Consider the following 24,005-nt stretch of genomic DNA (forward strand, 5'->3'; position numbering starts at 1 on the left):
AAAAAGGGCCAGGTGGCAAGGCTACTTTTGGCCCACTCTTGAGGCAGACGCCATGGAAATGGTGAAGAAGTGTGATAAATGTCAAAAATTCGGCAAGCTCATACACTGTCCGGTTACTGATTTAACGGCTATTTACAGCCCCGTGCCATTCGCCAAATGGGGCATGGACATTCTGGGTCCATATACGCCTGCTACAGGCGGACGGAGGTACATTCTAGTTGTCGTTGATTGTTTCACCAAATGGGAAGAGGCAGAGGCGGTCAAGGGCATAAAGACAAAGGATGTCATCTCCTTCATTTGGAGGAACATTATCACCCGGTTTGGGGTACCTATGTCTATGGTCTTTGACAACGGCCCTCATTTTGAGACGCCTACCCTAAAGAGTTGGTTGGGAGATCAAGGGATCTCACATTGTTTTGCATCAGTCGGCCGTCCCCAGCCAAACGACCAAGTTGAAGCCTTCAACAAGCTCATCTCAGACGGCATTAAAAAGAAAATTGAAAGGGCTGGCGGTCTATGGGCAGTTGAGTTGCCTCATGTCCTATAGGCCATCAGAACAACTGAAAAAGGGGCAACCGGTGAAACCCCGTTTCTCATGACATACGGCACTGAAGCCGTCCTGCCTATTGAACATTATGAGCCAACACTTCGAATCATGCTCTATGATGAGGAGGCTAATTGGGAGGCCATGCGACTGGCATTGAATTCACTCCCGGAGCGCAGGGGCAATGCTGCCTTGCGTCATGAGATTTTCTGTTTGAGAGTGACAAGATCCTACAACAGAAGAGTGCACAAACTGCCCTTAAAAGTGGGGGACTTTGTGTTACGGAAAATGGAGGCAACCGGTAGGGCTAATTAGCAAGGAAAGCTGACCCCTAATTGGGAAGGCCCCTACCGGATTTTTGAGGAAGTTAGAGGTGGCACCTACCGCCTGGAAACTACAGACGGTAGGCAGCTAGCCAGAACTTGGAATGTAGACAACTTGAAAAAGTACTACTTCTAAAGACTTGTAAATCTTTGTAAATAGAGTATGTTAATGAAAAGGTGCTTTATTTATGTTTTCTTGTACAAAGTTCCATCTGTGCAATGCACAACTGGGCATACGTCTGCTCTAACTTGAGTAGATATAAGCTAAGTCCTAAACTCAACAGCTATTTATAAGGCTAATGGCCGGATAGACTTCAAACCACCTGCTCCAACATGAGTTGGCAACCGGCGACACCCATTTGGGTGAATTCGTCGAAGAGAGCATCTCCCATTTGGGTGGTACATTGTTCTATAAATCATAACTCAAGCGGCTTTGACCGACTAACTAGGTTAAAGATAACTCACGGCCGTTTGAATAACTCAAAACCTCGATACAACCGGCGTTGCTTCAAAGCAACACAAACGGTAACTGATATGTTGGTCAAATATAACTGGTCCTTGCCCAAAGGCACTACAGCCAGTTAAACTCCAAATTAAGCAAGGCCAAAGCCTTAGCAGCTAAAACATAATAATGGTCATGACACCAACATCCGGCCAATGATCGCTTGCTATTATGCATCTGGAAAAGACTGATTACCCTAAGGGCTAAATCACAGCCGGTTAATAGAGTAACCTAGGTTGATCCCTAGCTGCAACCGTCTGCTAATCCAACTTAGAAAATAATTTGAGAAATTTCTCTAAAGGCAGCCAATGACCGTCTGTCTATTCATCCGGATGCTTGATTGGACGGTTGCCTGCTTAGGGTTGGGCAAATACCAAGCAAACAAGCGTCCAGGGGCAGACAAAGCCAATGCACCCGAAAAACCGCATGTGTTAGGTTACTTGCAAAAATATTCGTGCATACCAAAAAATTAAGAAAATTGCAAAAATTGAAGCAAAATATATCAAAGGCAATTATGGGAAAAACCGACTCAGTCGACAAAATCTATTGAATAATAATAATTGTCAGTCGGAACTACGTCCGGGGAGAAAGAGAATACATGAGATACTCGGCTCGCAGGCCGGAGATAAAAAAGAAAAACAACAAGGTTCACTGCTGCTGGGGAGGCTAAAACGTCTGGCCCTGGCCGGATGGAGGAGCATCCTGAGTTTGCTGAGGTTGGGCTTGATTAGCCTCACCCGGCGCTCGTTCTTCCGCTTGCTCCTCCTCCGAATCTTCCTCGGCAATGGCAGCCCATTCTTCAAAGGGAGTCGGCTTCTCAAGCCCAAGAATCTAAGCATCGTACACCTCGGTGGCGTACTTGTACCTTAGCTCAAAGAACTCCCATTCGGTGTTCTGGTGAATGAGGGACCAGGCCATTTTCATGCGAGCCTCGTAGTCTTGCTCGTTTTTAACGACCAGCCGATCCTGCTCGGCTGCCAGCTCGGCCTTGTGATTAGCCTGCGTCTGTGCTAGCTCGTTCTTCAGCCGGGAGACGTCTGCCCTTAGTTGGGTGTTCTCCTTGTCGGCATCCCCAAACGCTTTGACGTCGGCCTGGAGGTTTTTCACTTGCAGCTCAAAGTCAGCCGCCTTCTTGTTGGTTGTGTCCTCAGCCGCAGTGAGCTCCTTGATAAGCTCCTCCTGTTTCATCTCTTGGCTTTGAGTTTTTATTTCATACATTAAGGTGTTGTATTGAGTAACATCAATGAGATCAGCCGCCCGCCTATTGGCGTCTCTTACCTCATCCTGTTTCTTCCTCAAGGGAACCTTGAGGCCGTCTACCTCAGCATCACCTGTAACATCAGCCGGAAAGGGTTAGTCTCTCACTTATGGTACACCCGGCAAAAAGAGTAAATTATACAAAAGTACCCCAACCGGCAAATTACCTCAGCAAGCAGCGAGTTGATGCGGTCAATGTTGACCTGGTGCACACCCGACACCGCCTCCTTCTCGGACCGGGTGAGGGTCCTCAGCATCCTCTTTGCGTATTGTTGGAGTTCAGGCCAACAGGAAGAGACATCTGCACCAACAGAGTCAGGTGTTAAGTAATAAGCATAGGCGGCATCTATATTTTGCCGGCTGTCGGAGGAATCCCTGGATTGGGTAGCTTGGGACTTGACTCGCATAGGCCCAAGCGGCCAGGGGGGATCAAAGGTGAGAGCCATACCTTGATTTTCAGGTTGAGGGGACACCTCACCCCCAGCCGCATTAGAGCCGGTTGCTGCAGCAGGCTGTCGGCTTGAGGGCGTTTCAGGCTCTCTCGTCTCAACCTCAACCGGTCCCGTGTTTAGACCGAGGTCCTTCAGGCTCTTCCTTGCTGAGGTAGGCCTATCAGATACAGCCGGTCTTCTAGAAGAGGGAGGGACAGCCGGAACCCTCCTTGTCTTGGAAGGAGGCTGAGAGGCCTCCTCAGCCGGTCTTTTTAGCATTTTTACAAGGGAGCGAGGAACATTCTTGCTCCCCGCCTGAAAAAGAAACAGAGCAACCGATTAATATCAGAATTGACATCAAACTATATAGACGGTAAAAAGGACTCAGCCAGAGCTTACCCCATCGTCCTTGGCCGCCATTTGGGCCCTTTTCTTTTCTAATTGATCCTTTCGGATCTGGGCAGCAGACTTAGTCGGTGTCTTCTCAGGCGGCACCATCTCTAGTCCTTTTTCCGCAAAAAGAAAATCAACCAGTCAAACACAACTCAGAATACTATAGATGGCAGAAAAGAGCCGGTTAATTTCTCTATAGACGTATGCTGAGAAAGGTGCTAAGACCGGAGACGGAGAGGAAAGCCTCATCCTTAAGCCAGTTCGGATGGGGTACCCAATTCTTGGGCACAATAATCTCGGACCCGTCATCTAAGGGCATGGTTGTTTTCTCAAATAGCCCTGCCTCTATTATTTGTGTGTACGCCTCCTCTGGGACGCGGGGAAGGGCACACTTCTTCCCTAGAAGAGTCGGATCCCTATTATAGTGCCAGAGCTGGTGGTTCAGGCGGCGGGAGGGAGAGGAGACTAAATAGAATTTGCTCTTCCAACTGCTCCACTTTGACGGCTTGTCAAGCGTCATCATGTATTCCGGGTGAGTGGTCAAAGTATACCACGCCCGCCAGCCGCCTGGGGCACGACTAAGATAGTGCATATGTGCAAACGCCAACCAGCTAGGCGTCACATTCTGCATCTCGCAGGCGGCAATGTACCCTAAAATGTTCACTCAGGAATCGGGTGTTAACTGCCAGACGCCCAAATCACAGCCTCTTAAGATAGCTCCGATGGCGATGTGAAGAGGAAGCCGGAGGCCGGCTTTAAACGCCGCCTCATAACAGCCGAAATAGTTGTCGGCGTGATCAATGTCATCCTCCCAGACGACGGTTGCCTCTGCAGGCAGTACTAATACTTCCCACCTATCCCCAACCGGACACTTCTTAATAAAGGCGGGGAAGGTGGCATTCAGAGTAGCGATGTCCCTGGCAGACATGCTTGATTCAGTAGGGTTGTTAATGGAGGGCCATTTGTACGCCTCCTCATCCTCCCAGAAGGCATCCGGTTCTAAGGATGTTGACTCCTCAGAGTCTGATTGTTGGACGGTTTCATCACTGCCAATGTCCTCAGACTCCTCCAAAATGTCATCGTTGGGTGTGCTAGGTACACCCGGAGGGTCAATATATTCTATATCAGTCGGTGCTTCAGCTGAGCCGTCTGATCTCTAGTCGGGGTCAACAGTCGTCCGATTGTCCGAGCCATTATGTCCTGCATATATAATATGCACAGAGACGGTCGGATTCGTGGAAGAGAAAGGGTGGTCCAAATACCCCCAGACGGCATCCCCAGTCCTAGACTCAGCCGTATCAGGAGACCGGCTGACAACTGTCCTAGGTCGTGTCGTGTGTGTGTTGGGTGAGTCCATTATTCTTTACAAAGCGTACAAATGGAAAAGCTCAAAGAGAGTTGCAAGGGGTAGAGACGGTACCTTGAAAAAGCTTTAGAAGAGTAAACGGTTGACTAGTTGAATTAGCAGCCGAAAATCAGGTTGTTGCTTGCTAGATACCCGGACGGTTCTCCGAATGTACCCCCTTTAAAAAAAATTAAAAATTGTTGAAAAACCCAGGCGTTTCTCTGAAATCTTGCTTGGTGATACCCCAGACGGTAGACCGGATGAGGGTGTATTGAAAGCAGATGGAAGCAATTAAGGTATGCTCAAACGGTGCTAGTGAGTTTTGAGCAATAGGTACTCAGACGGTAGCCGTTTGAGTGAAGAAAGGGCAGGCGGTTGTGAAAGAAATAACAGCCGGACGCAGAGCTCTCTTTTCTCTCTCTCAGAAATTTTCTCAAGAATGGAAAAATGAGGAAAATGAGGGGGGGGAGACTTCTACTTATAGAAGGAAATCCCCTAGAAGGCGAACCGTCACCTCCAAAAAAAAAAAAAAAAGAAAGAGAGAAGGGGGCGAAATGTCGCCTTCTCAGATTACGACACTTGTCACAGGTGCCACGTGGCAAGCCACGTCACACCTGTGAGGGGCAACTGTTTAGGGTAAAAATACCCCTGTCCACGTGGACAAATTGCATGCTGACACATGTCAGCCTCAGAGAAGTTCTGAAAGAACCTATCCTTTGACGACACGTGGCAGTCCATGTAATGAAAGGGGAGTTGATCCTCAAACCCTATAAATAGGGAGAGATCCCCATTTATTGCAAAAAAATTCAGAGAAATTCTCACAAAACAGAGCAATATTAATTGCAAATAATCTCTCTCGGAATCCGAGAGAAACTTTTTACATTCCGTACTTTTTACACCGAGCACGTTCTAACTTGATCGTCGGAGGCGGAACTCCACCCAACCGGAGTTTCCGTGGTTTTGCAGGTACAGATGGTCGGCATCCAGTCTTGGAATTGTAATTCTCCTGAGGGACTCCAAAAACCCCGAAACATCACCTATTTAAGGAGATTTTTTAATGCTTTCCCTTGACGTAGCAGTTTTAAAGTATATTATATTTTAAAAAATTGGTTACGGGTAAAAGTAGCGGCTTCTCATTCAAATAATGACTTTATAGCATTATTGAGGGGAAAAGGATCAGGTCTTTATTTGGAAAAAAAAATTAAGAGTGATGCTCAATGTTGGCAGGGTAATCCTCATTTCTACTCGAGTTTGAATTGGAGCAGCTTCTGTATGGATGTCATATCATCTAGCCAAAACTGTGTTATATGAACTGCGTATTCTTCAACAAGGCAATCGACTACTTGAGCAGTTACAGTTTTGTAATTGGGGCTAGGAACCCCGACATGGGGTAAGTCAGTCCTTCAGTTTGGATATATAATGAACAATATGGATATTATTGTACTTCTCTCTAATGTACTCTAGCATACTATCTCAAGCAGTATTTTCTTTCATATGCCCTTGTGAACTTTACGAGTAGTGGAAAAAAAAAGGCCATAATGTTGTTAGCTTAACTTGATTTTGTCAGATAAGTTCTATGTTGTTTACGGATAAGCAGTGTATAGTTAGATGGTTTGATAAATGAATCTGAGCTTGAGAAGTTGCTTGAAACTGTCAAAACCATCAAGAATTTCCTCCTGGATGCTGACTCCAAGTGCCAGAAGCTCACAAATGAAGGCCAATACTGGGTCCAGAACCTCAAGGACGCTGTCTATGACGCCGATGATCTGATGAATGAATTCAACACCATTGCTCATCAGTTGAAAAGAATGCCTGGTGGTAAGATTTTGAAGAAGGTACGCCGGTTCTTCTCCTCTAATAACCAGCTGATATTTGCTGTTAATAAGTCAAAAGAGATTAAGAATCTTAGGGAGAAGTTGGATAGGTTGGCTAAAAACCATAGTGATTTTGGGTTTAGTGAGCTGTATAAGCCTGTGAAGATTAGAGAAGAAACATGTTTGTATGTGTATGAACAGGATATTATTGGGAGGGATGCTGACAAGGAGGCCATTGTGGATATGTTGTTAAAAGATGATGTCTTGGAGAATAATATATCTTTTGTTACTATTGTGGGGATTGGAGGGTTGGGAAAAACTGCTCTTGCCCAACTTGTGTTTAGTGATCATAGGATTAAAGAAGCATTCCAAGAAAATATGTACTGGGTTTGTGTGTCTCTAAATTTTGACACGAAAGATATCCTAGGTAAGATGATTGGGAGGAATGAGCTAGGATTTGAGGACCTGCACAAAGTAGTTCGAAATAAGATAGAAGGGAAAAGATTTTTGCTTGTTTTAGATGATGTTTGGTATGAGAACGGTAGAAAATGGGATGAGTTGAAGAACTTCTTGATTTTAGGTGGAAGGGGAAGTAGGATATTGGTGACTAGCCGCTCCAGAAAGGTTGCAAGAGCTATTGGAAACTATCCAATTCATGAGTTACCAGGTTTATCGGCAGTGGATTCTTGGGAATTGTTCAAGAAAATATCAGTTGGAGATAGGGAAGACGAAGCAGTCACTGGCCTTGTTGAGATAGGAAGAGATATTGTGAAAAAATGTGCCAATGTGCCTCTCTCCATAAGGGTGGTAGCCAGTTTGTTGCGTTTTCAAGATATAGCAACTTGGCAGTCGTTCAAAAGTAATCAATTGGCTAACATGTGTGCTGGTGAGGATAGCATAATGCCAACATTGATGTTTAGCTATTATCACCTTACTCCTGAGTTAAAAAGTTGTTTTAGCTTTTGCTCACTTTTCCCTGAGGACTATGTCATTGATAAAACATTGTTGATTTTTCTCTGGATGGCACAAGGATATCTTGTTCCAAGTGCTAAAAATGAGAGCATGGAAGATGTCGGTGAAAAATATATATCAATTTTATTGCATAGATGTTTTTTCCAAGACATTAGAAGGGACAATATTGGTGAAGTTTATTCATTTAAGATGCATGATCTCATGCATGAGCTTGCGAGAAATGTTGCAGCAAAAGAGTCCTTGACATTGACAGCTTGTACAAATGATTTTGAAGGGAAAGTTCGTCATCTATACATTGACTGTAATGAGGGTCTGACTACCTGGTTTCACTCAAGTAATTGTTCAACTAAAACATTACGTACCTTTTTGAAGTATTCCGTATCCACAACTAGTGATGTGGATGCAATTATTTCAAATTGTAGTCGTTTAGGGATGGATTACTAAGCTGCTCTTCTTCTCTTCAAAAACTCAGTTTTTTGAATTGCAGGGAATTGGAGAACTTGGGAATAGGGATTCTCACCAACCTGAACAGGCAATATAAAGGGGATGCCATGGGAATCTCTTCACTCTCTTTCTTCCTTGAAAATAGTTGCTTGTGAAGAGGTGACGCTACTGCCAAAGGAGATTCAGTACTTAACCTCCCTTCAATCCCTCGTTATTGATGACTGCGAGAACTTGGAAGACCTTGGGGAATGCTTCAACTCCCTTACATCTCTAAAACAACTCAAAATTCAGAGGTGCACAAAACTCAAATCACTGCCTGAGGAAATGCGACACCTCACCTCAAAGAGTTAAGGTAACAGAACATATTATCTTTCTCATTTATTTATTTAATCAATCACTCCGTATCTTTTTTGCTTAACCCTCTTAATAACTACAGTAGGTTATTCATGTGCAAGTAAATGATTTATGTAGTGGATATTTAGCGGTTTATGCAAATCTTTATATCTTGTATTCCAAACTTTATTTTATTTTACTAATTAAATTGATATCTTAAAATCCCAATATTATAGCATTTCAGGGTACACATTCGTTGGGAAAAATGCCGATTCCATAAATACAATAAATCTTATATAAACTCCCAATCTACTGTCCACATCACCCATTTAAGGAGATATTTCAATGCTCTCCCTTGAAGTAGCAGTTTTAAAGTATATTATATTTTAAAAAATGGTTTACGGGTAAAAAAGTAGCGGCTTCTCATTCAAATAATGACTTTATAGCATTATTGAGGGGAAAAGGATCAGGTCTTTATTTGGAAAAAATTAAGAGTGATGCTCAATGTTGGCAGGGTAATCCACATTTCTACTCGAGTCTGAATTGGAGCAGCTTCTGTATGGATGTCATAGTATCTAGCCAAAACTGTGTTATCTGAACTGCGTAGTCTTCAATAAGGCAATCGACTACTTGAGCAGTTACAGTTTTGTAATTGGGGCTAGGAACCCCGACATGGGGTAAGTCAGTCCTTCAGTTTGGATATATAATGAACAATATGGATATTATTGTACTTCTCTCTAATGTACTCTAGCGTACTATCTCAAGCAGTGTTTTCTTTCATATGCCCTTGTGAACTTTAAGAGTAGTGGGAAAAAAAGAGGCATAATGTTGTTAGCTTAACTTGACTTTGTCAGATAAGTTCTATGTTGTTTACGGATAAGCAGTGTTTTTTTTTGTCAGTTAGGCGACGGAAGGTCTACATGCCTGACTGAGGGATGGTGGTATTCGGGTATTTGTTGCAATTCATGCTCGAATACAGAAATTTGCTGATGTCTAAAGGTATTAAAATACAGAATTCATCATCAATTAAATTTGATGACTTTAATATTAAATTTACCTTAGCTTTGAATTTAACCAAGGGAATTGAGAAGATTATACTTCCATTTTACTTTCTGATGCATCTATGATCCTGCAGAAACTGTATGTGTTGGTATTGAATTTTGAGTAACATTGTGAAGCCATGGTGATAAAGTTTATACTTCCATTTTGAGTAGCATTTTACATTTCTTGCAGCTCTCAAGTAGGAAATATGGTTAGATCTTAGATGATTGCAGATTTTATTTCTTGAAGAACAACCTCGGCTTTATGTTGGTGTTGAATGTTGCTCAACTTTGAATCAACAAGAGGCAGTCTGTACACTTGACTGATTGTCTGCTTTGGGATTGGTCGAAGTATATATTGGAATTGTGAGAAGATTGGCCAAAGTCTGAAGGTATTCCCTTTACATAATTCATCAACAATCAATAGCCCTATAATTTATGCACACACAAATGAATGACTTTTAAGAATTTGTTCGATCATTAATTTGAATGGGAAACCTTGCAGATTATATGCATCATTATAAGCGTCCTTTCTCTCTGTGTGTAAGAGACTATCAGTAATTATTATTTCTGTGAGCCTTTGCAGATCATTCATTTGCAATGACGCATCAATCAGATATTCATATGTTATATGAAGTGAAGCTTTTACAACGAGAGGAAAAATGACAATTTGCTGCAGATTGTTATTGCGATAAAATTATTCCAAAGAGAATGAGTTGGAGATGCGCACTGCAGGTAAAATAGATGTAATTTAATCAAACTTGGCTGCAGCAACTGAAGATCTATGTTTTCTCAAAAAAAAAAAAAAAAAAAAAATGAAGATCTATGTACTAAATAAATTTCTGATTTTAGCAGTGCCTCAAACTACAGATTCTCTTATAAGCTCAAATCCCTTGGGCTTATGTAAGTCCAATGAACATGTACGTTTACTTGAATTTGGTTTCATTAGTACTTAATGTTGACTCTGGTTTTGTGGCTAATGCTACATTCTAATAGTCATCTCTGCATTACAGGGATATAACCCTTGAAAATGGTGGTTCGTGGGTGTCTCTACTTATATTAGAAGCTCATTGTTGACAGGGTAATGCACATTTCTACTCCGAGTTTGGTATAGATAGATGGTTTGCTCGTAAACTCATAAACTACCTTCAGTACAGATGTCATAGCATCTGGCCCTTAGGCTTTAGCTTAACTTGTCTTTGCCGGATAAGTTCTATGTTGTTGATGTTGATTTTTTTTTTCCCCTCTTTTGGGTGAATGAGTTAGGTGAGGGGAGGTCTACATACCTGACTGATTGGATGGTGGTATTGGTCGCAATTCATACCTGACTGATTGGATGTCTAGAGGTATTTAAATACATAGTTCATCATCAATCAAATTTGACTGAGTTTTAGATTAAACCTTCGTTGGAATTTAACCAATGGAACTAAGAATATTACATGAAACATATGTATATGCATAAGCATTACATTTCCATTTGCTCTCTGATGTATGTATGATTCTAATTATTTTATGGTTGTGCAGAAACAATGTTGGTAATAGTTATTTGGCATTGAATTTTGAGCAACATTGTGAAGCCATGGTGGTTTTGAGCTGCAAAATGACGATAAAGTATGTGACGACCTTGGGAAGAATATCTTGCTTTCTTACATGTAAGCTGCTTTAATAATTTGTTGCTGCAAATATTTTTTTTTTTCTTTGAAGGACTTTTGTCATTCCAACCAAAGATTATAATATATGCATTTCCAATTCTTGCAGCTCTCAAAGAGGAGATATACTTAGGTGATCACAGATTTTATAAATTAACCTTGGCCTATGTCGTTTTGCAATCCAAGTTACTAGATTTACATATTTCTTCCTTTTCAATGTCTTGTAATGAATTGCTTTACAACCCTTAATAAAGGGGAGAAAAATAGAGGGGGATATTGACTTGAAAATATCTGCCCTCTTGTATTTCAGAGAAACTCCCTAGCTAATTGGTGCTGAATGCTGTTCAGTTTTGAATCAAACCAGGGGCGGCCTGTAAACTTGACTGATAGTCTGGTTTGGCATTGGTCGAAGTATATATTGCCTTAAGGTATTCCCTATTTTATAAATTTATTAACAATCAGTAGCCCTATAATTTAAGCCTGAAAGGATTTCTATTATTTCAATTTTCAAACATGCATAAATGAATGGCTCTTAGGAGTTTAATTAATCATCGAATTTGATGGGGAACCTTGTAGATTATAGCATCACAATAAGCTCTCACTATCTGTTTTCTTTCTCACTATTTGTCTCACTTGCAATGATGCAGCAGATATATCATATGTTATATAAAGTGAGGCTTTTACAATGGGAGAGAAAATGACACTTAATTTGCTGCAGGTTGTTATATATTGTGATAAATTATTCCAAAGAGAATGAGTTGGAGATGCACTCTGCAGGTAAAAGATGTGATATATTTTAAAAAAATTGACTGTTGCAACCGAAGATCTTTGTACTAAATTAATTACAGTTTTTTGCAGTGCCTCAACAGCCTCAAACCAGAGATCTCCTTATAAGCTCAAAACCCTTGGGCTTATGTAAGTCCAAATGAACATGTACGTTCACTTGAATTTGGTTGTTTTTACGTTGATTCTGATTTTAAATTTTTTGCAATGATGCAAAAGAGATTTCTCATGTTACATGAAATGACACACTTAAAGCTTAATCCAGGTTGTTATTGTGATAAAATTATTCCAAAGTGAAGTTGGAGATGGTAGAAAATTTGTGATTTTCTTACAAAAAAATAAAAATAAGTGGCTGCAGCAACTGAATATCTTTGTACCAGATAAATTTCCGATTTTTGCAGTGCCTCAAACCAGAGATGCCTCTTGTAAGCTCAAAATCCTTGGGCTTATGTAAGTCCAATGAGTTTGGTTTTATGAACATGTACTTACGTTCACTTGAATGTGGTTTTCAATAGTTCTTTACGTTGATTCTTATTTTATGGCTTGTTCTGCTATATTCTAATGTTCATCTCTCCATTACAGGGTTTAACCCTTGAAAATGCGGGTGTGTGGATGTCTCTACGTATGTTGGAAGCCCTGAAGCCTTGGATTCTTACTGGTTTCTCTTATGCTCTTACCATGTGATGACTAGTGCCGTTTGAAATGTCCCATTAACGAAAATATGCAGGTTAAAGAAGCACTATCTGTTATTTCTCTGTCTAATACTTGCATAACTGCTTAACTTGTATACATGTAAAATGTTGCTAATTTTTGTACTTGCGTTTGCACAGTGGACATTCTAGCTTGCTCACACAGAAATCCATGACGACTCAGCATATGGAAATCAATTTTCCCAATCGACGTAGAAGATCATGTGGCAAACTTGAGATCATGGTGCTAATAACTTATGAATCAACAACTGCTGTTCCAGCAGCACGTTTTGAAGTCAGAACCGTCCTGTGGGAGTATTGGAGCACTTTGTGGCAAACCACTTTGCTAGAGCAACAAGGAGATAACAGCTACTGATGATCCAGCCCACTTGGCTCAATATGGCAGTAACGTTGGAGGTAGTGGTTAGCGTTTTGATTAGGCTGATAAAATGGGCTACATCCTCCAAGTAGAAGAGAATAACCCCAACAATGCTGATATTTTTGCTGTTTGATAGAACCTACCCAAACGTTACCTCTATCACTACCCGCTACTTAAACCACTCAGCTACTGGAAATAAGGAGTACAAAGCAAACATCTCACGCACAAAATAGAGGAAAGGCAAAGAAGGATGAAGGGAAGTTTTCCATATAAGATGTCCGGTTTTTTCACCTGATTGAGACCCATATGGAAGCCGATCAGCGCCAAATTTTTACACAACGTTTCTGCCATCCCATGCTATACATCGAATGGTTAGATTATAGTTTTGTGCTCCGAATATTGGTAATCTCTATTTGTATGGAAAATGGTTTGTTCCAAACATGTTGTTTGATGTTGTAAAGCCTCCAGCATTGTTTGGAGAAGGACAACTTGGTGTATCCATTAATTATTATTGATTAGTGGAAGGGCTTGGTGTCGGCTTATGGTACCCGTGGTTTTTTCTCGGATTGGGTTTCCACGTATATCTCGATGTGCTTTATTTTTATTGCATTTGAGTTATTTAGAATTGTTTGTTGTTGTCCATATTGTGTTTGCTCAAGATTTACAGCGTTTTCCCATTCTACAATACATTAGGGAAAATGAAATCGTTGTGCTTCCGCTTGTGAGGAAAATGAAATCGTTGTGCTTCCGCTTGTGATTATGTATTGTGTGTACATCTTTCCCGTTTTTGTTTTTAGTTTTTTATCAATGGGATTGGGCAGTGGGCACCGTTTTTTGTTTTTAGTTTTCTATTTTTATAAAACAAAACAAATAACCACAATCAGAAAATAAGAAAAAGGTATTTTACTTTTCCGTTGTCAGTTTTCAAAATTATTAAAATTTTAGTAATTTTTTATCAATATATTTATATATGACATACAAAGTATATCATAAAGTCAAAAAAAAAAAAAAAAAAAAAAAAAAAAAAAAAAAAGATAATCACAATGATACCAAACAAACTCTTAGACATGAGTCCCTAAAGAGGAAGCTCCCAGCTCTGCATCATAAGCTGTATTTTCAGACAAGGGGACTTTGAGATGCAATTAATGCCTCACCACCGTTGTCATTCCATAAGAAGCTATCCGATGTGCAAACAAATTACGGAGTACAACTTTTGTTACCAAATCACGTTAGTTATATACTTATATTAGAAGCACAAACTCATTTATGTTGCAGTTTTGTACTTGATATTTACTAATGGGTGACTAAGCCCCATCTGTGCCGCTAGTGTAGTACCAAATACAGTTTAGTTTAAGTTCCAAATTTGGTCGTTTCAGAAAACAAAACATTCCAATTTGGGTCTTGCAATGCTGACTTCTACTCATCACTCACATTAAATAAAAATCAGAGAAATGCTTGTCTTCAGACTCTGAATGTTGATCGAGCAGAGGATTGAGAGGACTAGCCTCCCTGCAAGTAAGGTGATGAGGGAGCTCAAACATGCAAGCAATTGTAAGTCTGGATTATTTGCAAGTGAAGAGAACATATTGTTCGTAAATACTGGACAAGCATCAATGCAAAACTATTGAACCGTTTATTGGTTCGTCTTCATAACTCAAAATCAATAGTAATGAGATGCATATTGACAACATGTAATCATGTATCACAGTTATTTGCTTCTGCAAAGATAATTATCATCGTATGTGCCACAATGGCATCAAAAATCTTGGAAATTTAGAAATTTGGGACAGTAATGACAGAATAAGCCATGAAATCTAAATGTGGATGGCTTTGTCATAAGTTGCCATCGCAGCTTCCTTCAAAGCCTCACTCATGGTTGGGTGTGCATGGCACGTACGTGCAATATCCTCGCTCGATGCCCCATATTGCAATGCTAGAACAGCCTCATGGATGAGTTCACCGGCATTAGGTGCCATAATGTGAACTCCTAGAATCTTGTCAGACTCCTTCTCAGCCAAGATTTTGACAAGTCCTTCAGCGTTATCGATTGCCTTGGCTCTACTGTTGGCCATGAATGGAAATTTACCCACACGGTACTCAACGCCAAGAGTTTTTACCTGCTCTTCGGTCTTACCCACAGAAGCCACCTCAGGGTGTGTGTAACAAACCCCAGGGACCAAGTCATAGTCCACATGTCCATGCTTTCCTGCAATGAACTCAACACAGGCAACCCCATCCTCCTCTGCCTTGTGGGCCAACATGGGTCCTGGGATCACATCACCAATAGCATACACTCCAGAAACATTTGTAGAAAAGCGTTCATTGACCAAAATCCGCCCAGCCTTGTCCATTTCTACTCCAAGGTTTTCAAGCCCAAGCCCAGATGTAAATGGTACTCTGCCAGCAGAGACAAGAACCACATCAGCTTCAAGTATGGTTTGCTCACCACCAGCTGACGGCTCAACAGTCAGCTTCACACCATCCCCAGAGGTGTCTACACTAACAACCTTGGTCTTCAGCTTAAACTTCATTCCTTGTTTCTCAAGCGAGCGCTGGAATTGCTTGCGCACTTCACCATCCATGGAAGGAACAATATCTGAAGCAAATTCGACAACGGTAACCTCTGAACCAAGCCGGCCCCAAACAGAACCCATCTCAAGGCCAATATAGCCAGCACCTATCACAACAAGCCTCTTGGGGATTTCTTTTAAAGCCAAAGCTCCTGTTGATGATACAATTTTCTGTTCATCAATGGTAACTCCAGGTAGAGACTTGACATCAGACCCAGTAGCCACAATTATATGTTTGCCTTTCACAACAGTGTTTTCGCCTTCAAGAGTGTCCACAGACACTTCAGAAGGAGAAACAAATTTGCCATAGCCCTTCACATACTTGACTTTGTTTTTCTTAAACAAACCCTCGATACCTCGGGTCAGATTAGCCACGGCTTTGTCTTTTTGGCCCATCATGGCCGGCAAATCTACCTCAACTGAAGAGAATTTCACACCGTGGGATGCAAAAGCATGCTTTGCTTCATGATACATGTGAGAAGAATGAAGAAGTGCCTGCAAAAAACCATGCAACACTACAAAGGCTTAGATACCATAAAAGTGAACTAAGGCTAGATAAATTGGGTGTATACAGAGAACAATTCATCATACATGGAGCTCAAGATGAAGTTGCATCTAGCAGCTGGTTATAGATTGCGAAAAGACAGGCACTAAAATCATTAGACAATCAAGGAGTATGTTTGATGTAGAAATGACTAGTGAGAAGCTAGCTTTTAGGCAATAGGGCACCCCATTTCAAACTCACCCTTCAATTAAATTTAACCCATCTACAAATTTCAGCCAACAAACTCAACAATTATGAAATCCAACACTTATAGATATACACAACAAGACATAACCATCCATATAAAGAGCCACAAAACATATATGCTAAGCAAAGAAACAGTCATTAAACAAATAGATATCCCATGTTTTCAAAAAAAATAAAAAAAAAAACAAATAGATATTCCATAGATTAGATATAATAAGAATAAAAATAAAAAAGTTGGTAATGATTTACCATCAATATCATTTCTATTATCTTTTATATTTCTAATTTATTGGCAACACCATTTAAAGAAAACAGCAAAAGGAGAAAAAATAGTGAAACAACACAGCTCAATATAATAGAAGTAGAACCATACAACCCATAATGACAGCCGCTTAAATAAGAGCACGCATCATATGTTTGGGGAAAAAAAACCAACTTAACCCGCACAAGTCACAACTAAATCATACTTCCCTGTCCTAAAATCTAATATCCAATGCAACATTTCCTTATTTGCACATGAATCATCTGACACTCTTCTCATCACATGAGCACCTTTTAAATTTCTCTATATCTCACTTATCATCACATGGACTCCTAAAATGTGCATTCCTCACATGTTGCAATAATAAGAATGGAGGACAACCAAGTGGCCAAATTAAAAATACAGCAAACTTTTCAAACAAGCATTACAATTATAATTGTTAAGCAAAATTTTACAATTACAATCAAACAAAAATATTTGAATTTCCTGAGCAGCACCATGTGTATAATTGACTTTTAATCAGTAACAATAATAACCCCAAAGATTCAATTGTATACATAGGTGATTTGCACCCTCCCTCTAATGAAATTATATTGCACATTATGCTTTCTTCCTTATTTGGGCAGTTCATGCCTCTCTAATGTGACGGATCTGCATACTCCAGCACAAAAGCATGCACTAATAATCATCAAACTCATTAATCATGGTGGGAAAAATCCTTACTGTCAAGTGGCAAGGACAAGTGGGGCACACCCAACTTATTAAAATTACTTCAACTCATTAAGCAAATTTCAAAAGTGTGTGTTCTAGACATGTTCCTTCATTCTTGTGCGCTTTTTCTCCTACTTATAGGCATAGATCCCCTAGTCGATCCTAAACTTGCCACTCTTTCTATGTTGTTGAAGTTTATGGAATTTTCTGTCATAAGTACGTAAAGGACTCGTACAATCTATGGAGACACTTCATCAGTTGGTCAAATTAAAATACATTCACTCTCAAAAACAACTTGCACAAAAGACTTCAAACAAAATTATTATACACATGAAACACCATGTAAACATTCTTTAGTAAGGGTTCCAAATAATACACAACCACAAAAAGGTCAATGATCCTAAAATCAGTAGCTTCTCATTAATAATAAGATCTTATCATGGTTTTTAGAGCAGCAAGTACTTGGATGGTGCCACACAGACTGAAAAAATGGCACAACTCAAATTGAAAGAAGAAGACAAACAATTAATTGATTCCAATTATGAAATATGTAGCTAGGTGTAGGCCCAAGTACATCCCCAGATTTGCTGTGGCTTGTAATATAGAAGTTTAGCCAGAAAATATAACTTGTCTTTCTTCCACTCCGTAGACGAGCAAGAAAGAATTTTGAATAAGTATTAATTAGTAAAGAATAACCATCTTAGTTTCCTAAGATATAGGAATCGAGTATGGCTAGAGGTATTTTTTTTTTTTCATTAAAGGGATAATTTCAAATGCCACACTGGCAGGTTCCTAGTCATATGCAAGGACTGTGAGGCTAACTCGCATTTGATGAAGATAACACGTGGAGAGCTAATGCAAAAGGCTACGCCTTTCAAAAGAAGATATAGATGTGAAAGGACTACAAGAGAGGATACTAACATGTGTCTGTCGCCAGCCTAAAAGGGTTCACATTGTCCTATACTCTAGCGTCAATTACATATCTTTCAAACAGTCTTTGTCACTCATCAATCGTTTTTGTCATGAACTACAATAAGATTAAAGCTTAGGCATCCTTACACAAGATTTATATTACTTCCAATTTATCATTTCCAATCTATAATCAGCATCAAGACTGCAGAAATTAAGCACTGCATAAACTGAAATTCTATAATCGCTCAATAAAAACCCAAATCACAATTAGCTTAATAGTTTTCATTTCTCAAGTTCTCCCCAATAATATGAAATTCCTTAAATTAGAGAAACAAGCAATTGCCATAAACAATCCTAAAATCCATAAACATAAAATCAATTTCCATCAAATTAGATAACTAAAAAAAACAGTACAAATCGACCCACATGTAACCAAACCCACACCATCGCAAATTCACAATCCAGTTGACCAATTAAAACCAACACAAAAACACCCAGATTTCTTCAACTAGCTAAAATCACCCCGAATTATCATAACTAGATCTAAATCAAGCCAAAAAGATCAAAATTCAACAAACCCTAAAAAACCAAAATCACTAAAATCAAAATTCAAAATAAAATTCAATTACCTTAGAAGGAATACAACCAACATTAAGACAAGTACCACCAAGAGCACCACGCTTCTCAATACAAGTAGTTTTCAGCCCAAGTTGAGCAGCTTTAATGGCGGCAACATAACCACCAGGACCACCACCGATGACGACGACATCATTGTCATCGGATCCAGAAGAGAAGTAGCGAGAAAAGGAAGAGAGAGAAAGTGTGTAGCGAAGAGATTCGGTGGAACTGCAGAGGTTTTTGGAGAGAAGGGTGGATTTTCTGCGGGCAATGCTCGACATCGCCATTGTTGACGCTTTTTTTCTTCTTTTTCTGTCGCTTTGGTTTTGAAAAATGGGGAAATAAAAGGGCTATGAAATGTGTAGTGGTGTTGTTATTGTCTTTTAGGCTTTGGTGAATGGCAATGTGCGAATGTGTTTTTTTTGGGGTTATGTAATTTTGGAGGAGACGATAAAGTTTTCAATTTTTTGCGGCCGCTAGGAGAGATCATGTTTTACTGTTTTAGTGGAGTCATGATGGTCATTATGGGGGCTAAAGCTCGTCTCATTAATTGCTTTGAGAGTTGGGATTTCTTTTTTAATATAGTTGATTGAGGTTTTAGTTTAGTAGGGTTTTGTTCTTATAGAGTGTTACTTATTAGGTATAGTTGACTGAGGTTTTAATTTAGTAGGGTTTTGTTCTTATGGAGGGTTTTGTTCTTAAGAACAGGGTTAATGTGAGGAAAAAGGATTGAGAATAAAAGTTCTTTATTCTTAATTTCCTGCATAGAGATAGATATTACGAAAAATTTCAAGTTTCTCTTATTGATAGCCAAAATGTGTTTCTCAAATGGCAAAATTGCAAATAAATACAACTTTTTTTTAGTATAACTGCTACATGAAATCACTATTTTACCCTAAGTTGAGCTAGACCTAGTTGATATCACATATTAACAAACTATGTTAATATCCTTCTATTTCTTCCCCTCCCAAATTATTTCCTTCTCTCTCCTTTGCACAAACACCGTTGCACGACCACCTTCGCGGCCATAATCTAACCGGCCGACCAAGCAAAAGACAATACACCCTAGTTTCAAAGCATGTAAAGTGGGCTCATATGAACACTTTAGGGAAAGGAATTTGCTCGTGCAGTTGTGTTAATGGTCGTGGTGGTGGTGATAATGCTCGTTGGTGTCGTGCGATGGTGATAATGGTTGGGGTGATCACGAGATGGTGTTAATGATCGTACGGTGGTCGTGCGGTGGTGCTAGTGGTCGTGCAATGGTGCAGTGGGTAGTGTGTACAGTTGTGCGGTGGTGACGCTGATGGGTTGATGGTGTAAATAGAGGAGAGAGAAAACGGGTATGGCTGAGAAAATACAAAATTACCCTTATATTAACATTTTTTGTTAATATAGACGTTGACTTATAGTTTCTCCCCTAAAACCGCTATTTCGGGGGGCAAAATCGCTACATAACATTACAAATCTAACCCTTTGATTAACGAGTTTTGTTTCTTAATGTGAGAAATTAGGACGGCCTCAAATATTACATAATGAAAAGAAAAGTGGTAAATGACTAGTAATTTGTCTCTTTTATAACTTATTCTTCTTTGAAGATTTGATACCACCACATGTTTTACGCTTAATTGCTAGTTCATTTTGAAACTTTGGAGAATTGCCAAAGACACCCTACAAATCATTGTATTGAAATCTAGAAATGTGCAATTTGTGGTACAACGTGCATGCTCCCGACAGCTTTGATGTTTCACTGTACCCATTACTTCTATTTTTATATTTGGCATAACAACTTGCAAATTTACCGAGAGCAATATTAATTCCCCACCAATGTTGTTTGCAAGCATTTGCATGCCTCCCTTATCCCTTAATCTTTTTCTTTTTTCAAAGTTGCAATTATCCCAACTTTTTATAATATTTACTTTTATACAACTATAAATATTTAACATATATAATGTGCTTTGGGATGCGTAAATTCATCTTCTTGTAATACTATTGGAACGGAGGAAAATTTTAACTTGCAATAACAAGAAGCTAATTAAGTGTTTAATCTTCTATCGACCAAGACAACCCTTTTTCCATCTCCTCTTTGACTTGATTTGTGGCATGTAAGTCGATGAGTAATTGAATAGTAGCACTTACATTAATGTTATTTGATGGAATTGAATGTCGTTGATTCACCAATAAAGGGGTATGATGGAAGCAAGGTTGCTTAACATTTTGACTAGTATAATTTAAGTACGTGGATTAATGTTTTGAGATTGTAGAAATTATGTTAGATTTTCTACATGTCCTGTACCAATATTTGGGTAATTAGGTTTGAGGAATTTTGGAATTGATTCTGTTGAGTTAGAGTTTAAAAGGAAATGTGATTGAGGATTATTTTGCGTAAAAAAAAAAATTAAAATTAGAATTTTGATTTGGCTCCATCAAATTGCAACTTTTATTTGTTGCTAACAATTGATTTCCCAATAGTATCATGAATGTGATTTTTACACGTCCTCTAATGAAAATACATAAAATTAAAATTTTGATTTTATAAGTTAAATTTTTACGATTTGAAAACACACACATACACACACATATGCATATTGTCATTAGAGAAACGGGGAAAAATTACATACATAATATTATTATAAACTAGCTATTAGAAAACGGATCACTATGATGAGTTGACACCACATTATTGGCCTAATGTGGAGAATATCATAAACAATGTGTTTTGACACGAGTTTTGATTTCCTAAATTCCATCCAAGAATGCCAATAGTCTTTGTCCACTTCATTTCATGAGTCTCACTCAAGACTACTATCAAAACTTTCCTTCAAACATGCGATATATGCATCTTTAATTTAGTTGACATTCTTCAAATAGATAAATAAAGAAGAATTTTCATGTAAGGTTTTATTTTGTAGAGCACAAAGAGCATGAGGCTCCTAAGTGTATGCTATAAATTGTGTAGAGGAAGAAACAAGTGAAAAGTGACAAATTAGTATTCTATTTGAAGTTTATAATTATTTGAAGGATTTATGTATTCGTCAAGTGCAATTACTAAATATATCAAGGATCATTATTATGGAGATAATTAGTTCATTATTTTGGGTCGTCATTGTCTGTTGCTAGATATGATAAATGATATTTGGACTAGTCAAATAGTCCAAAGTCTAATAAAATGGATCTTATGAGGTCACACACAAGGGTATTGGATTGAACAAGTATATGAAGCCCATTAATGGGCCTCATGAGGTAATGACAAGCCATGTAAGTTGTAAGGCTAGAGTAGTTTGGATTGGGTTAGGAGTTTGAGCTTCACATGGACTCTAATTATATATGTGATATATAGATAGATGTCTTGCCTAGGTTATGTATACAAGTCGCAATTAACCTAAGCAGTAGATAGTGAAGCAAGCAACAAACTCCCTTCCCCCCTCTCTCACACGCCTCTCTCCTTGTTCGTACAGTACGGACGTCGGCCCTTAGTGGCACACGATGGTGGTGGTGGTGGTTCGTGGTTCGTTCGTTCCTCTCCTCTACGTAGAAGGTTGATTGAAAGGTTCAATCACGACTAACTAGCACTAGTGGAGATTCAGTCTTTGCCCGTGGACCAAGTAGAGAAATCACGTTTGGGGTTCTTATTCTCCTTATTGTTCTTGCTCGATCACTCGTGAAATCCCGCTTCAAAGGTACAATTATGTGTTCTTTTTGTGTTATGCTTATAGATCCTATTTAGATGCTTATGAAATGATTCATGCAATCTGCCTATAGTACCTAAAACCTTACAGTGGTATTGGTTAGCCTCTTGCATTTACGCATATTGATCATAATCTTTGGTGTCCTCAAATTTTAATTCAATTAAGAGGGAGAATAATTTAATTATGGTTCAATTATTATATTAAATATGATTTAACTCTTAGAATTGATTAAATGTGATTTAGTTTGCTCAAAATAGCCATAAAGAGGACCAAGATTTTGCCTTATTGCACTGGAAAGTTTCGAAAACCTTAACCCTAGATCCGAAAATTTCAAAACCCTAAACCCTAAAATTTTGATTTTGTGTTTTGGTTTTTGAAAATTTTCAATTGTTTTATACTTCATGAATTTAACCTAGTTGATTTCATGTATAAATTATGAAATTTGCATAATCAATGTATTTAATTTAAGAGTTAAATTAAATTGGGGATTATTTTCATGAAGAACCCTAATTTTAAAATTTAATGTGATTGTAGGGAATATTTCAAACATCGATCAACCTTGAGCCCAACTGTGATCATGCATTTAAGCATGGTGGCATCCAAAGGAAAGGAAGCTAAAGATAAAAGAGTCGCCAACAAGTTTTAGGAACTTGTAAACCGTTCACGGTTGTGGAGGTTACACCCCATTCACGATCACGAAGATCGCTAACTCCATAGTGATCTGGAACCATGACTGGATATTCGGAATGATGGTATGAATTCAACCTAAAAGAGATTGAACCCGCCCTAAATCAGCCTCTACTTAATTTTATAATATTCATGTGCGTTTTTTGACTAACATACACACAACAAGTTAACCCTAAACCTGTTAAATCTATGTTGGTTGATTTTTAATGCACAAATTAATCTACTATCAGCGATCACTTGAATTAAATTCATATTAGTTTAAATCAAATTATTAATTATCTTATTATGCGTGTTTTCAAGTACAAATTCCCTTTAAGCCTATAGAAAGAGGGCGTGATCAAGCAATAACAATGAATAATAAATAATCAAGCAACATAATAATTATTGACACAACAATCGTTATCATAACCATATACCATCATAATATCAATATCTCCAAAATAATATTAGCAAGATCCTAGGCATGATACTAAACAGATTAATAACAAATCCTAGCATGTCACTAAACAATAAAAATCAAAACTTCAGCCTAGATAAGATACTAGAAAGCATGATATTAGAAATCACAAAAGCATCCTAACATGATACTAGGAAATTAAAATAAACATCCTAACATGATACTAGGAATCATAAAAGCATCCTAACATGATACTAGGAAATCATAAAAGCATCCTAACATGATACTAGGAAATTAAAATAATATTCTAAGCATGATTTCAATATCAAAAGAATAGTTAAGTAATTGAATTATTTACTTTGATGCCTCGTATCTCTTTCTATCAAAACAATACACTGTTAATAACTTCAAGAAAGATTAAATAAAATAAACCAAATAAATCACATAAGAATTAAAATATAGATTTGAGACCAAACCCTCAGAACTTTCAACCTTTCATGTCGAGGTCGAAGG

General features: G+C 38.8%; 2 protein-coding genes and 1 long non-coding RNA gene across 5 annotated transcripts; 2 read left to right on the plus strand and 1 right to left on the minus strand.

The window, feature by feature from the left end:
- Positions 1-4,361: 4,361 nt before the first annotated feature.
- On the plus strand, positions 4,362-8,025 carry LOC110718052 (putative disease resistance protein RGA3). The gene is made up of 2 exons (XM_021896855.1): positions 4,362-4,545; positions 6,404-8,025. Exons 1-2 carry the CDS (start codon positions 4,362-4,364, stop codon positions 8,023-8,025), a joined length of 1,806 nt encoding a protein of 601 aa, XP_021752547.1.
- A 1,574-nt stretch (positions 8,026-9,599) lies between these two features.
- Positions 9,600-12,391, plus strand: LOC110718194. 3 transcript variants are annotated; one of them, XR_002510848.1, is made up of 8 exons: positions 9,600-9,790; positions 9,985-10,133; positions 10,254-10,318; positions 10,412-10,479; positions 10,665-10,744; positions 10,923-11,475; positions 11,766-11,824; positions 11,896-12,391. It is a non-coding gene; the product is annotated as an uncharacterized LOC110718194 (long non-coding RNA). The 3 variants fall into 3 exon arrangements; XR_002510847.1 differs by lacking the exon at positions 10,665-10,744; XR_002510849.1 differs by lacking the exon at positions 10,665-10,744 and having other exon boundaries at positions 11,906-12,391.
- Positions 12,392-14,438: 2,047 nt separating this feature from the next.
- On the minus strand, positions 14,439-19,247 carry LOC110718206 (dihydrolipoyl dehydrogenase, mitochondrial). The gene is made up of 2 exons (XM_021897014.1): positions 18,734-19,247; positions 14,439-15,963 (listed from the first exon to the last, which is right to left on the minus strand). The coding sequence occupies exons 1-2, from the start codon at positions 19,007-19,009 to the stop codon at positions 14,713-14,715; spliced, it is 1,527 nt and encodes a 508-aa protein (XP_021752706.1). The 5' UTR covers positions 19,010-19,247; the 3' UTR covers positions 14,439-14,712.
- Between the last annotated feature and the right edge of the window lie 4,758 nt (positions 19,248-24,005).

This window comes from Chenopodium quinoa, unplaced genomic scaffold (assembly GCF_001683475.1).
Source record: "Chenopodium quinoa cultivar QQ74 unplaced genomic scaffold, ASM168347v1, whole genome shotgun sequence".
Classification (NCBI taxonomy): Eukaryota; Viridiplantae; Streptophyta; class Magnoliopsida; order Caryophyllales; family Amaranthaceae; genus Chenopodium; species Chenopodium quinoa.

Coding starts and splice junctions, on each gene's coding strand:
- LOC110718206 (XM_021897014.1), bottom strand. CDS start 19,009: ATGGCGATGTCGAGCATTGCCCGCAGAAAATCCACCCTTCTCTCCAAA. Junction 15,964..18,733: donor TTGGTTGTATTCCTTCTAAG/GTAATTGAATTT, acceptor GGTTTTTTGCAG/GCACTTCTTCATTCTTCTCA.
- LOC110718052 (XM_021896855.1), top strand. CDS start 4,362: ATGTCCCTGGCAGACATGCTTGATTCAGTAGGGTTGTTAATGGAGGGC. Junction 4,546..6,403: donor GTCATCGTTGGGTGTGCTAG/GTACACCCGGAG, acceptor GTGTATAGTTAG/ATGGTTTGATAAATGAATCT.